At 45.1% G+C, this 15,145-nt stretch overlaps 1 protein-coding gene across 1 annotated transcript; it reads left to right on the top strand.

Annotated features, from left to right (window-relative positions):
- The first annotated feature begins 10,159 nt into the window (after positions 1–10,159).
- fzd8a (frizzled class receptor 8a) lies at positions 10,160–12,954 on the top strand. Its single transcript, XM_026180710.2, has one exon. The coding sequence runs from the start codon at positions 10,597–10,599 to the stop codon at positions 12,340–12,342; it is 1,746 nt and encodes a 581-aa protein (XP_026036495.1). The 5' UTR covers positions 10,160–10,596; the 3' UTR covers positions 12,343–12,954.
- Positions 12,955–15,145: the final 2,191 nt, after the last annotated feature.

Below are 15,145 nucleotides of genomic sequence, written 5' to 3'. Positions count from 1 at the left end.
CTGTGGGCACAAACAAACAGACAACTTTCTGCAGTCCTCTCCTTTTTTTTTTGGGAAGTTTGGGTTAAGGTTAGTGAAAATAATCAGCATACAGTAGAATCAGCATTTGCAGTGTCCTCAGTGGATGGTTTATGCCATCCATGTTTCTACTACCTGAGCTCGAGAGAATTTGACTTTCTTTGCATAAGGAGAACACGGATGAAGCGTGACTCCAAGCAGGCAGCAGTATGAAATAAAAACAAAACTTTTTGAGGTTAGAGTAAATATGAGAAATGTATGTTAAGCTAACGATAGCTACAAAGTGTTCAAACTTCAAACCAGTTGCTTTAGTTTTGTAAAAGGAATAGTTTAACATGCTGGGAAATTCTTTAGTTGCTCAAGATTGATAAATGAAGTCAACAACGAAGTGCCAAAAAAATCCATCATGTGTATTTTGACTTAAGCTAAGTTATCGTCCCTTTCAACAGAACTAGCATACACGACTAGCATATGCGACTAGCATACATGCATATCACCAAAACCTGACATTTGTGTCTATTAGGATGGAAAGAAACCAGAACAAATTCAGGGCGAGCACACTAAGTGAAGACACAAAGGCTTCTTTTTTCCATGATTGCTTTGTAACCCAAGAGCTTTTCTTGTTGTAAGACAGCATTGCTAAGTGTCTCTGCTTTTAGAGTCATCTGCTGTATCAGTGTAACTATCAGCTGTGTCTGCTGTAGCCATGAGTCCTCGAACATGAGCGGGCTAGTCAGGTAGATAAGGGTTGAAATATTCCTGCTGCAATGAACATGTACATCAGAGCCACTAATCAGCTTTCTGTCTAGAGCACTTTGCTGAAGAACTAATCAAACACAAAGCGTATTGATTCGGTGAAACGGTGCTGTTAGGGAGTGAGCGAATGTAAGGAGGGCTTTCCAAGTCCTCTTATGTGGTTTGTAAGTTCTGAATTTGCCCAAGATTAGCTTCCATGAAGAGGATTAGTACTTTTCTATGGAATATTTTCAGCACCAGCATAGTAATTTCAGGAATGTTCAGTGGGGCTTTCACAGTATTGTGTTTACTCACCTGTCAGTCTGTTTTACCCTTTCAACACACACACACACACACACACACAAACACACTTAAAACAACCCTTCCTAAGTGCTCACTGAGGCTGAGAGTTCATCCACTCTAATACCCACCTTGGTAGAAAATCTGTAACTTTTAAGAGATTTTTGGAAACACTGCTCGTGCATTTTTATATATTAACACTGAACAGACAGTGCTGTGTCATTGCTTTAGGAAACAATGACACAGACACCGCCTCCGCTGGGTTATTCATATGCGTGTTTTAGACAATGAGAAGAAATTACATACATTGTCATTTAGTTGGGACTTGCTAGCTAAATGTAGTCAGAGTTGCATGCTCTAAAATGACAACACATCAGGTTGGATGTGCTCTCAGTGTTATCTGGACTGGGAGCCTGGCTGTCTCAGGCCAGCTCAGAGTAGATTACCTGAATGGCCTTTGTCTCCCCGTGACCCCCCCTCCCCTTAGAGCAGGTCGCAGCCTGAAGCCATTTCAGCCTGGCCCTCCTCAGGTTACCCCTCTCTCAGATGATAGAGGGGAAAAAAGAGAAAGGAGAAGAGCCACGGAGAAGTGTAAAGAGAGAGGTCAGAGGCTCAGGTGAGCTTAGCGTGTAGGCTGTCAATCAGACATCACACGGTATATCTCGAGGGAGGTTCTCCCTTCCACTCCGCTGCTCTCCCCTCTCCTCAACCTTTGGTGCTCGCTTCACCTTCGTGTCTCTCACGATACGTTCGAATGATTCAGATTCATCCAGAGTTTTGCTTGTTAACATTTCTATTGGGGTTGGCAGATGTTACAGCTGTTATTGTCTAGCCAGGTGGGCTACGCGGTCCAGAAGTATGCTGAGTATGACTCAAGTCGTATATCAGACATTCTCCACGTGTTTGCAGTCTGTGACAATTAACTTTGGCGATATCTGCATGTCAAATATACCACAATAACTGACAGTGTAGTATCTTTCCAAATGTGTTTAAAAAAATCACCACTAATTAGTTTGAATAGCTAGCAGGTTACACAAAATAAGCCACACTGTAATATGCACTAAAAGCCTGGTAAGAATGTGGTCTCAGCCCTCATGTTTATCCTGCCTGATAGCGTAATTAGTTAAACACCCCAGTAAGCACACTCACGTCGTCTGAAGATGCCAATCTCAATGGTGTCACAGGCTGATAAATACGTCCTCAGCCAGCACAAGGTGAGATAACATCAACCGACTGGAGTCGAAGCAATTATTACGCTGCGCCTTACCTGTCTGATGCAATCTGTGCAAATAAAACAAAAGTGCCCTTAACCAGGAACTCGATTCACTCCAGTAACCTAATTTCAGCAACACCATCATTTCAGTTGATCCAATTACTCGTTGCTGGAGCGGCGGCCCTCGTAACGTTAGAGGTGAAAGAGAGTGTCAGGAGGGCGCTTTAATCTGTTGCTGCTGTTGCATGTTGCACAGTGGAGATGAGGAGCGCGACCCTTAGAGCAGTGTGGATGCTCTTCCCTGGATGAAATGTAGTCAGTCAGCGTTCCTGCTGGTGTACTTTACACCCACTGTGAAACAAAGCCAGTGACTGTGACTGTTTGAGCACAAAACTGTTTTCATTATTAATTCATATTAATTATTTAGCCAGAAATTATATGCCTGTCAGTGCTTATATCATGGGGGTGGGTAAAGCTTGTCGGGATGAGGGGGCGATCCTCTCCACAGAGAGATGGAGAGGCGGGGAGCTTGTAGCAGATAAGGTCATCAGTGTCCTACTGTCTGGCCTTGGGGAGTCTGAGTTTTCTCTCACCGACACACATTTGCACAAACACCACCCACCCGAGAGTCGGTCGTGCCCCCAGCTTGTCGCGGATGTTTATCAGAGAGCTTCAAATAGTAATATTCGTTCTGCCAGGAGCTGTCTCCCAAATAAAATCTGTCTCGCAGTATCCAATGTAAGCCCAGCACAAAGGTTAGATTACTACTGTAAATAAAGCCCACGTCTACATAAATAAACACGTCTTAATCAGACTGCTAATGAGCAGGATGGGATGCCCAGGATAGCTCGCTAAGGGGCACCGTTCGGCCTCTGATGTGCACAGCGAGAGAGATCAGGGGGGTTTGATCGGAGCTCGCCAGGACCGAGTCGCAAAACTCTGCAAGGTCATTTGTGTTTTACACATCTGCTACCTCACTGCTTCTCCGTCTCTCACCTTCTGGATACGGTTTCCCGCTTCCCTACCTTGTCGTTTTTCTGCCTCTCACTCTCTCCCTCCTTCTGTCTGGCGGTCATCCTTGCCCTCGCCATCTGTTTCTTGGTATGCCACACATGGATACGGAGGGAGGTGGGGACGTGGTGCTACAGAGACGAAAAGTGAGGAAGGAAAATGCCGTGCGAGCATCCACGGATATTTGAAGAGCCTTTGGAGCTATGCTCTGGGACTGCTTTCACAGAAAACTGCATATTGAAGTCTAAGCTGGAAATATTAAATTATTCCAAACTAACATGTAAGTATGACAGTTTGCTCATACCAGCCACTTCAGCTGATAGCTATCTAGGCAAAAGCTTATCTGCACACGCTAAAGAGATAAATATATAATATATAAATATGCTAAGTTGTGTGTGGGCATGCCATTACCAGCAAATAAAGATTTACTTTATTTCTAAGTTTAAAGATTATTACTTTTGTCCAGGCTGGACGTTCTCTGATGGATTTTCAAGAACCCATGCACACTTTCTGCCCTAATGGGACACCAGCAGCTCTTCAGGAGGTAACAAGGAACACAAATCAGTCCTGTGCATTTTACTTTCAACTGTGCACATGTTAAAAATCCTTCAATTGATCCAAAATGCTGCAATAAGAGTACTGACAGGGACTAGAAAGAGAGAGCATATTTCTCCCACATTGGCCTCTCCTTACTGGCTCCCAGAATCTAATCTAAAATCCTTCTTTTCACATACAAGGGCCCATCTTATCTGAAAGATCTCATAGTACCATGTCACCTTAACAAAGCACTTCACTCTCAGACTGCAGGCTTATTTGTGGATGCTAGGGTATTATAAAGTAGAATGGGAGGCAGAGCCTTCAGCTTTCGGGCCCGTCTTCTGTGGAACCAGCTCCCAATTTGGATTCAAACTCTACTTTTAAAATTAGGCTTAAAATTGTCCTTTTTGATAAAGCTTTTAGTTAGGGCTGGATCAGGTAACCCTGAATCCTCCCTTAGTTTTGCTGCAATAGGCTTAGCCTGCTGGGTACTTCCCATAATGCACAGATGAGTCACGTGTTTCTTCTTCATTCAGCTCTTTTCTCTCCTTGTGTGTTTATACCCCACTACTGAATTGAATCATTACTAATTATTAAACACTGGCTCTCTTCCACAGCATGTGTTTTTTTCCTGTCTCCCTCCCCTCACCCCAAACCGGTCACAGCACATGGCTGCCTGGTTCTGCTGCAGGTTTCTTCCTGTTAAAAAGGAGTTTTTCCTTCCCACTGTTGCCAAATGCTTGCTCATAGGGGGACATCTGATTGTTGGGGTATTCTCTGTATTACTGTAGGGTCTTTACATTACAAAGCAAATACCTTGAGGTTTCTGCTGTTGTGATTTAGTGCTATACAAATAAAACTGAATTGAATTTGCTAAATTCACCTCCGATATTTGAAGTACGGCATCGTGCGCTTGTGCAAGAATCAGGCAAAATTAGCTCTGTTCAGTAATGTCAGGCTTCTGTGCCTGGTGATAGAGCTCAACATGACATCCTGAGATTGTCCACAGACAATGCTTTATTAGCTTATAGCAGCTGACATGAAGACGCACTCAAACTTTGAGCTGAGGTTAAAGGGCCGCAGGTAGAGGTATACAGGACGTACTCAAAGACTGCATGAATATTAATGAGACAAGTTAACTAGCAGGAAGCGCTTCGTCTTCCCTCCCCGTAGAATTGAAGGCAGACACACTGTGACCCCTGCGACCCCCCCTGCAGCGCGGTCAGAATCGGCCCCGAAGCAACCGGGCCGCTGGTCTGCTGCGTGTTACTACTAGAACAACAACAGCGACAGGACACAGACCACAGAAAAATTAAATTATCACCTCCAGGAACCACATACAAGTGTTCCACCCCGCGTGCTGGAACCAGATGGCAAGTCTACCTGCTTAAGTGTCACCCATGTGTCGTCCCCGGCGCGCAGGCCTCATCTCTGGTTACACCCAGGGTTTAAAAAAAACATCCCCTCCCACTATTATATAGGCTTGTGTGTGTGTGTGTGTGTGTGTGTGTGTGTGTGTGTGTGTGTGTGTGTGTGTGTGTGTGTGTGTGTGTGTGTGTTGCCAGAGTAGGCGAATTCTCTGTGGGCTCACTTACCTTTCTGGATGGAAAGAGCAAGTCACAGGCTGTTTTACAAGAGGGGAGATAAATCTAACAGGAGTGTCAAGTATCAGGTGTGACAGCAGCCAGCAGCAGACCTCTGCTGGCTGGCCAGACTCTCGTTGCATGGGATGGCTTAGAACAGCAAACAATAACTAACACACACTCACTTGGCTGAGGGACAGAAGCCTAACAAGTTCTTTGGCTGCAGGGGAATGGTACAGAGCCATCTCACAGAGACAACGCTGGACTTTTAATTAGCTGAGGAAGGGGAGAAATCTGTTTTACCTCCGAATTTTACAGTTTTACCGATCTACGCAACAAGATTTACAACCTTGTACTCAATTTCACTTTCTGGGTCAAAGAATAGCAACTGTGTTGGATCAGACTATAGTTTAGGATGGTTACAGATGCCCCAAGCACATAACCATTTACCCATCACTGACATTTATACTACAGCAGGTTTGTGTACCATTTTTAAATATTATAGAAGGTGCAATAAATTCAACTGTTATTAGGTACTAAACTACTTTCCACTTTTTTAAAATCATAGAGATATTTTAGCCAAATAGTATTTACTAATTTTAATCTTCCGAGATGAGAAAAATCCCTTAGGTTGCTGTGTGTGATTATAATGTCACTGTCCTGTGAGAGATATGTCACACATCAAAGACATCAAAGACTTTCTCGTGAAGGATGGAGGTAGGGGAATGCTAATGCAAGTTTTAAGATGTGGTTTGCTTTGGACATCAACCAAATGTGGTTAGGCTAAAAATAAACGCTAATGTTTTCTAATAGGCCATCGTGTCTGCAGATGTAAATGTTAATGTCTTTAATCATTTCAAAAAAAAAAAGAGGGGGGGTTTATTTGTCCAGTCTGCTGTTTTACATGTTAAAAATGTTACTACACAATCTGGCAACCCAAAAAGCTGTAGTTATGTATTATAAAACATTTATAATGCAGTGTGTGTGCGTGCGTGTGTGTGTGTGTGTGTGTGTGTGTGTGTGTGTGTGTGTGTGTGTGTGTGTGTGTGTGTGTGTGTGTGTGTGTGTGTCATCATTCTGTCTGTAAACACAACAGCTCAAAAGGTTTTGTATAAATTCTGATAAAACATTTTTTTTTAGGGGTGTAGAGGGGGATCCATTCAAATTTGACTCACATTCAAAAAGGTCTTGAAGTCTGCAAGTGTGCTGTGTGTTGTCAACATATAGAAAGTACTGTATAAAGATTTAAATATGTCTCATTTGACCTCTATAATAACATGGGTTTCTACATAACAAAAGCCTGCACTTGTTTTTACTGCAGTACAAACCTGAAGTATGCTGCACAAACTGCACAAGCTGTCAGACTGTACAATCAAAACTGCTCCCAGCAAACATAGAGGTTTACATCAGCGCTGTAACTTGCACTATTTTATCAACCGATTCACACTATAACCAGGGTTTGCCTCTTAACTTCATTTAATATTATTTAATTTAATAACGGTACACTACTCTGTTTTTGGTAACCATTGATTATTCTATTCCAATATAAACTGAGCTGCCTTGGTGGAGATTTCCTCTCTCTGAATGCTTCTTGTTAGGAAATGAGTTTTGTTTATGGGGTTAAAAGCTTTAAACGTGCATATATACAGCAGGATCTCTTTCCACTCTACCAAAAGCTTTCACTGGAACTATTTGTCCCTGCAGAGTGCGACTCCTGCCTTTAAAGTGCGGACATCCTTTGGCTCTTTTGCGTCGTTGCCTCTTGTCTTTCACCAAAATCACATCGCAGGCTGTCGGGGCGTATAAATATAATTGAACTATAGCAGGAAATGAAGTTTCAAAGTTTCCTTGTGGTGTCTTGTTAATACAAGTTGTGATTCTCTCACTTATTTGATAGTTTTCACCCTTCAGGGGCCATAGGGAAGTATTTACAGGGGCCTTCTGTCCTCCCAGCAGTAGGTTGATTAGAGGGGCCGGCTGTGTTTGTTAAGATAATGGGCCCTAGGTGAGTTAATTCACAGGGTACACGTTGCACACTCTGTCACCTCAGGAGTGCCCCGGTGGAAACTGGGGGGGGGGGTTCAGTGGCAGGGGCTAGGAGCATGGTGTCCAGCTCTCTCCAAAATCCCCTCACTCAGCCTCGCTCCGTCTCCTCCAGCTCCACCTGAAAGTGATTACCAGGCCAGCCATGAGCAAACAAGCCCCATATGGAGGGGCTAGAGTGGGGCCGGAGCTGGAGCCTGGGGAGCCCTCCTCCACCTCTTTGGAAAGAAGAGGCCTGAGCAAACACAGCTAATGAAGTCTTAACAAGCAGCCCGGGGTTAGCGCGAGCCCGCTAAATGCCACCGAGGCTCTTGGAATTGTGTCCAGCAGATTGGCTAAATCTGCTCGAAGCTTTCCTTTACAAGATAAAGTTGCATTAGCATATCTCCGTCTCACCATCTCTGAGGTAAGTCCAGGATTTGGCAAGCAGTCGCACTCGATGGGCTCCCTTTCTTCAGCGGCAGCACTTGACACTGACGGACAGAGCGAGGCTTTAAACTGCACGCATTAACTCTGGATCTTGACATGATTGTGGATTTTATTCATTGGTCACAGAGTGTTTTTTCAAGGCTTCGGTGTGGCGGCGGGGAGATTTTCTCACAGCATGCGTTGCAAACAGGACACAAGTGCACTTCCTTCAGAGTAAATCATTATCTCTGTCCACAACGCCCTCTCTCACCCTCATCTATCCTCCCTCTGCTCCCTCCATCATTCTCCCACACTGTGACCAGCACCTTACCCTCACTCCCTTTTTTTATTACGTGCCCATTTTCTTTTTTTCTTTCTCCAAAGTTTATTATTGGGAAAATATCACACCGTCCATCGTGTGCACAAACGTACACTTGCATACCTCTGCAGAGCTGCCAGCTCAACTCTTGTTTCCTAATCAAAAGCAAACAGCCATTAACAGAGCTCCTTCCTTGTTATCTCACACCGGCGACTCACTTAATCAGTCTGTGTTCTCCTGATGCTCAGCTCACCCAGGCTTGTGTTATCCTTTCAGTGAGTCGAGTCCATGTGTGTGCGTGTATATTTTTTTAAAAGTTGCCTCAAATGATAAAGACCTGGCTCCACTCCAAACACAATAAACTCCAACACCATGACCACCACACACCAGTCCCAGCACACACACACAATGCTGCATTATACTGGGATGGGAAACTGGGAAGATGATGCTTTAAGAAAAAAAAAAGAGTGAGACCACACATTCACTTTTTAACACTCAAACTCTTGCTGTAAGTGTGTGTGTGACAAAAATGCCAACTCAAAAGCACATCTCCCTTGTTTGTGAGATGGAGATCAAGTTTCGAGCAGATGTGCCGATCACATGTCTAGCCTTGCCTGCCTCTTTGGGGGTTTTTTCTTTTTTAACAGAAGCTGTGCGGTTTTCCATCTTCTAGACAGTCGGTTAGAATGATGCCACGGTTAAATTAAACTGCACATCAGCGGAAGTCACAGGAATGTAAAAAACAGCTTCCTAAATGTTACAGAGGTCTTCGCCTTGTGGTGCATTTGCGAGTAAAGTCATCAGATGGGGGATTCCAACATTTATCTCCTGCAAGAACATCCGGAACCTGCCCTAGCTAGCTTTAAATCCAACATATCTAACATTTAATCTTAAATGTCGATTTTTGTTCATATTTTGCAAATATATTTGGTATTTATTTGGACACAATTTCAGCGCTTGCAGGAGGTTGTGCTCTGACATGAAGGAGCTTCTTCCATTCATGCACTGATGTGTGAGGGAGCATTAAGTTTGCCTACCTTGTATACAGTTGAGCACTCTCCTCTGTGCAGTGCATTTGATTTGATGTGGAGCAAGTCTTTAGAGAAGTAACAGAAACTGTGTGCGGAGAGAGAGAAAAAAGAAAAAAAAGATTCACTACAATGAGATTAGCGTCACATTACTACAGAGACACCCCCCCCCCTTCTCCAGACAGGCTCGACAATCATGTTAACACTGATATGAGGGCTCTGCCACTGTCTCAGCGTGCTCATGCCGCCCGGTCTTTGCCTCGCGCAATTACGCCTCCCGCGGAGCTCTGTGCGAGCCGTTAAACGAAACATTAGCACCTCATTTAAAAAATAAAACAGCTTTTCACAAGGACAGACAGCTCCCTGGGTAGTCTTATCATGCGCAAATTAGCCAATTTACCGAACCGGCCCCTCTCTGGCAGACACAATCATCTGCAGCCAGAGGCATCCTCCCCGCGCCTGGTGTGCGTGTTAACTGTTGTTGTGACGCTATCAAAGCTGGTGTGTTGAAGGAAAGTTACACGACAGTGAACGCTGGAGTGATTTTTGAAATGTGTGTTAACGCTCTTGTTTTGTGCTTGTTGTGGAATTCTTTTGACTTTACTGCGTAGACAGAGTTTGTTTGGAGAGCACTAGCAGCTCTGAGAAGTTCATAAAAATGATAAATACAGGACACAAGGTCCACAACTGTGTCACGCAGGTGGCTTCATTCATTTTTAAAATATGTCTGTTTGGTCTCAGTGTCCGAGGATCCGCGGCTCTCGGTAACTTCGAGCATCACTGTCCTGAACCCGGAGTCACAAAACAACTGGCGACACTTCTCTGATTATGAGCTATATAAGACTTTAGGTAAGGAAGCTTGAGTGATAGCTGGGAAGCCCCGCCCCTGTCTCTCTGTGATAGGAGCAGGGGCTCCGGGGGTGTGTTCAGCCGGGCTCTCGTATATATCGGCACCGCTTCGCCCACAAGCTGATGTTTTGTATGGGAACCAGGAGAGAGGTGGGACAAGCCGACTGAATGTGGTCGCTGTGTTTTGGAGAAAGAAAGGAGGCCCACGTTCCCCCCGCGTGCAACGATCGGACATTACTTGGGGTTTTTCTTTTCTTTTTTCCTCTTTGGATACTGACAGCAGCTTCCAGAAGAAGAAGCTGGATTCTCCTCTCAGCCATCTTGAGCTCCGCTCTCCGCCCTGTAGGCTCCTTTCTCTCCTCCTCCTGCTCCTCCTCAGCCTAAAGTAAACAAGGCTTGCACATTGCTCGCAACTCCGTGCAAGATCCCGAGAGAAGCGAGATGGGATCGCCGCGCAGCATCTAACCGGGCTGGAGGCGAAAGCAGACGCCTGAGAGGATTTATCGCCGTTTGCGCCAGAGCAGAAAGAGAAGGACGCGACGCACCGGAGAGATGGACCTGTTTGGGATTTATCTGCTCCTCTCGCTCGTTCTCTTTCCGCGATCCAGCTGCACCACAGCCAAGGAAATCACCTGCCAGGAGATAGCCGTGCCTCTGTGCAAGGGAATCGGCTACAACTACACGTACATGCCCAACCAGTTTAACCACGACACGCAGGACGAGGCGGGACTGGAGGTGCACCAGTTCTGGCCTCTGGTTGAGATCCAGTGCTCGCCGGACCTGAAGTTCTTCCTCTGCAGCATGTACACGCCGATCTGCCTGGAGGACTACAAAAAACCTCTCCCCCCGTGCCGGAGCGTGTGTGAGAGAGCTCGGGCCGGCTGTGCGCCTCTCATGAGGCAGTACGGATTTCCCTGGCCGGACAGGATGAGGTGCGACCTGCTGCCGGTGCAGGGCAACCCAGACACGCTGTGCATGGACTACAACAGAACCGATTCAACTACAGCGTCCCCGGTACTCTCCAAACCCACCAACCACCCAGGTAAGGGTTACAATCCGCCGAAAAATAAGCCCGGCAGACCCGGCACGCCGGGGAAATACAAGCCGCCCGCCGCTCCGTGCGAGCCGGGATGCACATGTTTGGAGCCCATGGTGCCGGTGAACACGGAACGCCACCCGCTGTACAACCGGGTCAAGACGGGGCAGATCACCAACTGCGCCATGCCGTGCCACAATCCCTATTTTACGCACGACGAAAGAGCGTTCACCGCTTTTTGGATCGGACTTTGGTCAGTGCTGTGCTTTGTGTCCACCTTCGCCACCGTGGCTACTTTCCTCATCGACATGGAGCGCTTCAAGTACCCAGAGAGACCCATCATCTTCCTCTCGGCGTGTTACATGTTCGTGTCGGTCGGCTACATCGTCAGGCTAATCGCCGGGCACGAAAAGGTGGCGTGCAACCGGGAGTTCGACGTGGAGCACATCCACTACGAGACGACCGGCCCCGCGCTCTGCACCGTGGTCTTCCTCCTTATTTACTTTTTCGGCATGGCCAGCTCCATTTGGTGGGTCATCCTCTCCCTGACCTGGTTCCTGGCGGCGGGGATGAAGTGGGGCAACGAGGCGATCGCCAGCTACTCTCAGTACTTCCACCTGGCCGCTTGGCTTATCCCCAGCATGAAGTCCATCGCGGTCCTGGCGCTGAGCTCCGTGGATGGAGACTCGGTGGCTGGCATCTGTTACGTGGGGAACCAGAACCTGGACAACCTGCGGGGCTTCGTCCTCGCGCCTTTGGTGATTTATTTATTCATAGGGACGATGTTCCTGCTGGCTGGATTTGTGTCGCTGTTCAGGATCCGCAGCGTCATCAAGCAGGGCGGCACCAAAACTGACAAACTCGAGAAGCTGATGATCAGAATAGGCATCTTCACGGTGCTCTACACGGTGCCCGCCACTATCATAGTGGCCTGTTACTTTTATGAGCAGCACAACAGACAGAGCTGGGAGGTCACGCACAACTGCTTTAACTGTTTATTAGAGCGGGACCGCAGGACTCCGGACTATGCTGTTTTTATGCTGAAATACTTTATGTGCCTTCTAGTGGGCATCACGTCCGGGGTGTGGATCTGGTCTGGGAAAACTTTGGACTCTTGGAGAACTTTTTGCACCAGGTGCTGCTGGGGCAGCAAAGGCACCAGCGGCTCCATGTACAGCGACGTGAGCACCGGACTGACGTGGAGGTCGGGCACAGCCAGCTCTGTGTCTTGCCCCAAGCAGATGCCACTGTCCCAGGTTTGAATTGGAGTGGGTGGGTGGGTGGGTTCACTAAAAGCAGCTTATGGGAACTGCTAATTGTTTTGGGAGATAACCCATCACTCCAGGTGTCGAGCAATTTGCATCGTAATGAACTGAGAATTGGTTGAAACAATGTACCTGGCATTCACACAGGTTAAGCCCCACACACGCCCCCTTTCCTGTTTATATGTATTAGAGGTACAGAATGAGGCTTTTTACACAATGTGGCCATTACCTGCTGGGGGCAGAGGTTTTAGTTTCTAACCAGCTTCACACAAAGAGCATTTTTGGGGGGATTTTTATTGCTATTTTCTCTACACAGTGCTAGATAACGTTGTATAATCTCCAATCTCGTCAAAGATGGTTTAAATTAAGCCTTAACAGTGCCCAATAGTTTTGTTGTTGTTTTTTTTAAATGGGTCGTTGATTTTGTAATTACAAATGTATTTATATAAAAGTTCTGTAAAAACAACAACGGAGAGAAAGCGTGTACATATGTGTATAAAAGAAAAGTTTATAAGATATTGTAAATTTGTATAAAGTGTAGATGTTTCTTTTGTGAAGAAAGCAAATATGACCTTTATTTTGACAATAAAACCATTTGACAAATCTCAATATCTGTGCAGTGCTTTTGAGGATTTCTGTGTGCCAGTCTGGGCAGCCTCATATCTTTTTTTATTTTATTTTTTTTGTTTTTCGTGGTTCCTTATGGTCACCATGTTGATGATGGCAGCTTTTGAGAGTCCCGGGTAAAAAGGAAGCCCTTTTAACCATCAGAGACCGGTAATTAGAGGCAGGGGTTGAGTTGGAGCATCTCCATAATTGTTAAAAGTCCTCTTCACATGCCTGCCGAAGCCTGCTTTCTTAATTTGGTAAAAGAGGGAGTGGGTGAATGGGGGGGTATAAATGCAGGGAACGGACCCTTTTCATCTGGAGAAACTTTGATCTTTCTTTCTTTTTTTTAACAGCCTAGAATAAAGGTGGTGTGTATTACGAGTGTCTGTCTGATGTGCCAAGGTTCCCCCTAAACGTCCCCATTTGGATGCTTTGATGGACGGCCTACAATTGAAAGAGCATTTTGGGACCCCCTTGCTTTTTTGGGAGGGGTTGTCAGAGCTGAAACCTGCCAGAGCCCCTGCGTCTTGTGTTTGGCTTTTTTTTTTTGCTTTTTTTTTTGCAGAGGTTTCAATTGAAGCATCTTCTCCCTCAGCTCAAGCTGTGTCAGTGAGTGCAGGGGCCTTGACATGAATGATATTGAAATCTCAATGAAAGCCCCACAGGTGGTCTGTTCACATGATCTCACATCTTAAAGCCCCTTAATCGAGGCTTTTTTTTCTTCTTCTTCTTCTTTTTTTGCTACAAATGTATCTATCTGGTTTGGTCCCAATTAACCCAGTGCGCTGGCATAAGATGATACACTGTAACCCAGCATAGACATGCCTTTGATTTGCTGGTCAATGGTGACAGTAGGCTTTGTAGTGACTGCTTTGTTCCTGCTTTATTCCTCTACACTCACACTGTAAATGCAGCATGGACATGCATCTGCTGGCAGTGTAAGTCAGCTTTATAAATCCTGCATCACTGCCAGCCTAATGATCCCTGCTCTCAGCGAAGAACAAGATAATAAAGTTTGAAGTTGAAAGTAACTTTTTTCAAGATGGGCAGTGGTCTCTTTACATTGTGGTCATTTTCTACAAAACTGGCATAGCTCTGAGTAGTGTTAATGTTTGTGTGGAGGCATTAACTGTCACATTTGGTGGTATAGTTAAGTTTGAAAAAGTTTATTTCACATGTAAACACAGCGTCCCTCCATCTCACATTTCAGTTTAATGCTCCAAATCGTTTGTTGTTTTATTTTCATGAATAATCACGGTTGCTTTCAGTCTTTCAGTCTGGTTCTCTGGTGTTTATCTTATCCAAACAGTGTTGAGCTGCAGCTCTCTCAGCCTGCCAGCATCACAGCAATGGACCGGCTCTGCAGCCCCATCTAGTGGTTAAAACAGCACGGCGCAGTTCTACATACAGCATCTGTATTTGTGGTGTCATCGTTTGCTACTCATTTTGGAATAAAGATGAGATGTTTCAACAATTAGTGCTCACAGTCAGATGAAAGAGGTTCATCTTCATCACCAGTGACACATTTGAACATAGATCTGGGTTCCATAAATATCATTATTTCTCAGTTAAATTAATAGCTTATTCCATTTCACAGCTTTTCATGTCATTATGTCATCCAATTTCACATGTTGATCTGTTTTGTCTGGCTAACATCTTCATTTTTACTTGTAGTTCATCATTTTCAACGGTTCCAGTTATTCAAACATTATCTTGCTATTTCAGCTGTTAGCCGGTAATGTTACTTAACAGTTTGACTGCTAGGCTAGCCATACTTTTAGCATTATTTACAACCATTTAATGTAAAGTTTTTATTCTTAATTTTAGCAAATTATGGTATTTCAGCTGTCGATACATCATGTTTAGCTAACAGTTGAATTTGTCCCCACTGTAAGCTAATCATGTCAACTGTTAGCCACATTTAGCGAGTTATAACTTCTTCTTTTACTATCTTTTTGCGACTTTTTTCGCTAGTGGTCTATTTTTCATTTACTTTAATTAGCTTAGGGTTAGGGTCTGCTAAGTCTTTTTGATATTTGATAACTAATAGTTGTGTTAATCTTTCCACATACCCCTGATAGCTGGTTGTGAGTCACTGCTTAAATGTTTTCAGAGCTAATCAACATTATTAATCCGAGAACCAGACAAGGCTTATCCTAATACTCATGTAAATTACGCACTGCCAAATTAT

Source organism: Astatotilapia calliptera, chromosome 9 (assembly GCF_964374335.1).
Source record: "Astatotilapia calliptera chromosome 9, fAstCal68.1, whole genome shotgun sequence".
In the NCBI taxonomy this organism is placed as follows: domain Eukaryota; kingdom Metazoa; phylum Chordata; class Actinopteri; order Cichliformes; family Cichlidae; genus Astatotilapia; species Astatotilapia calliptera.
This window is presented reverse-complemented; position numbering and strand designations above follow the sequence as displayed.

Coding starts and splice junctions, on each gene's coding strand:
- fzd8a (XM_026180710.2), top strand. CDS start 10,597: ATGGACCTGTTTGGGATTTATCTGCTCCTCTCGCTCGTTCTCTTTCCG.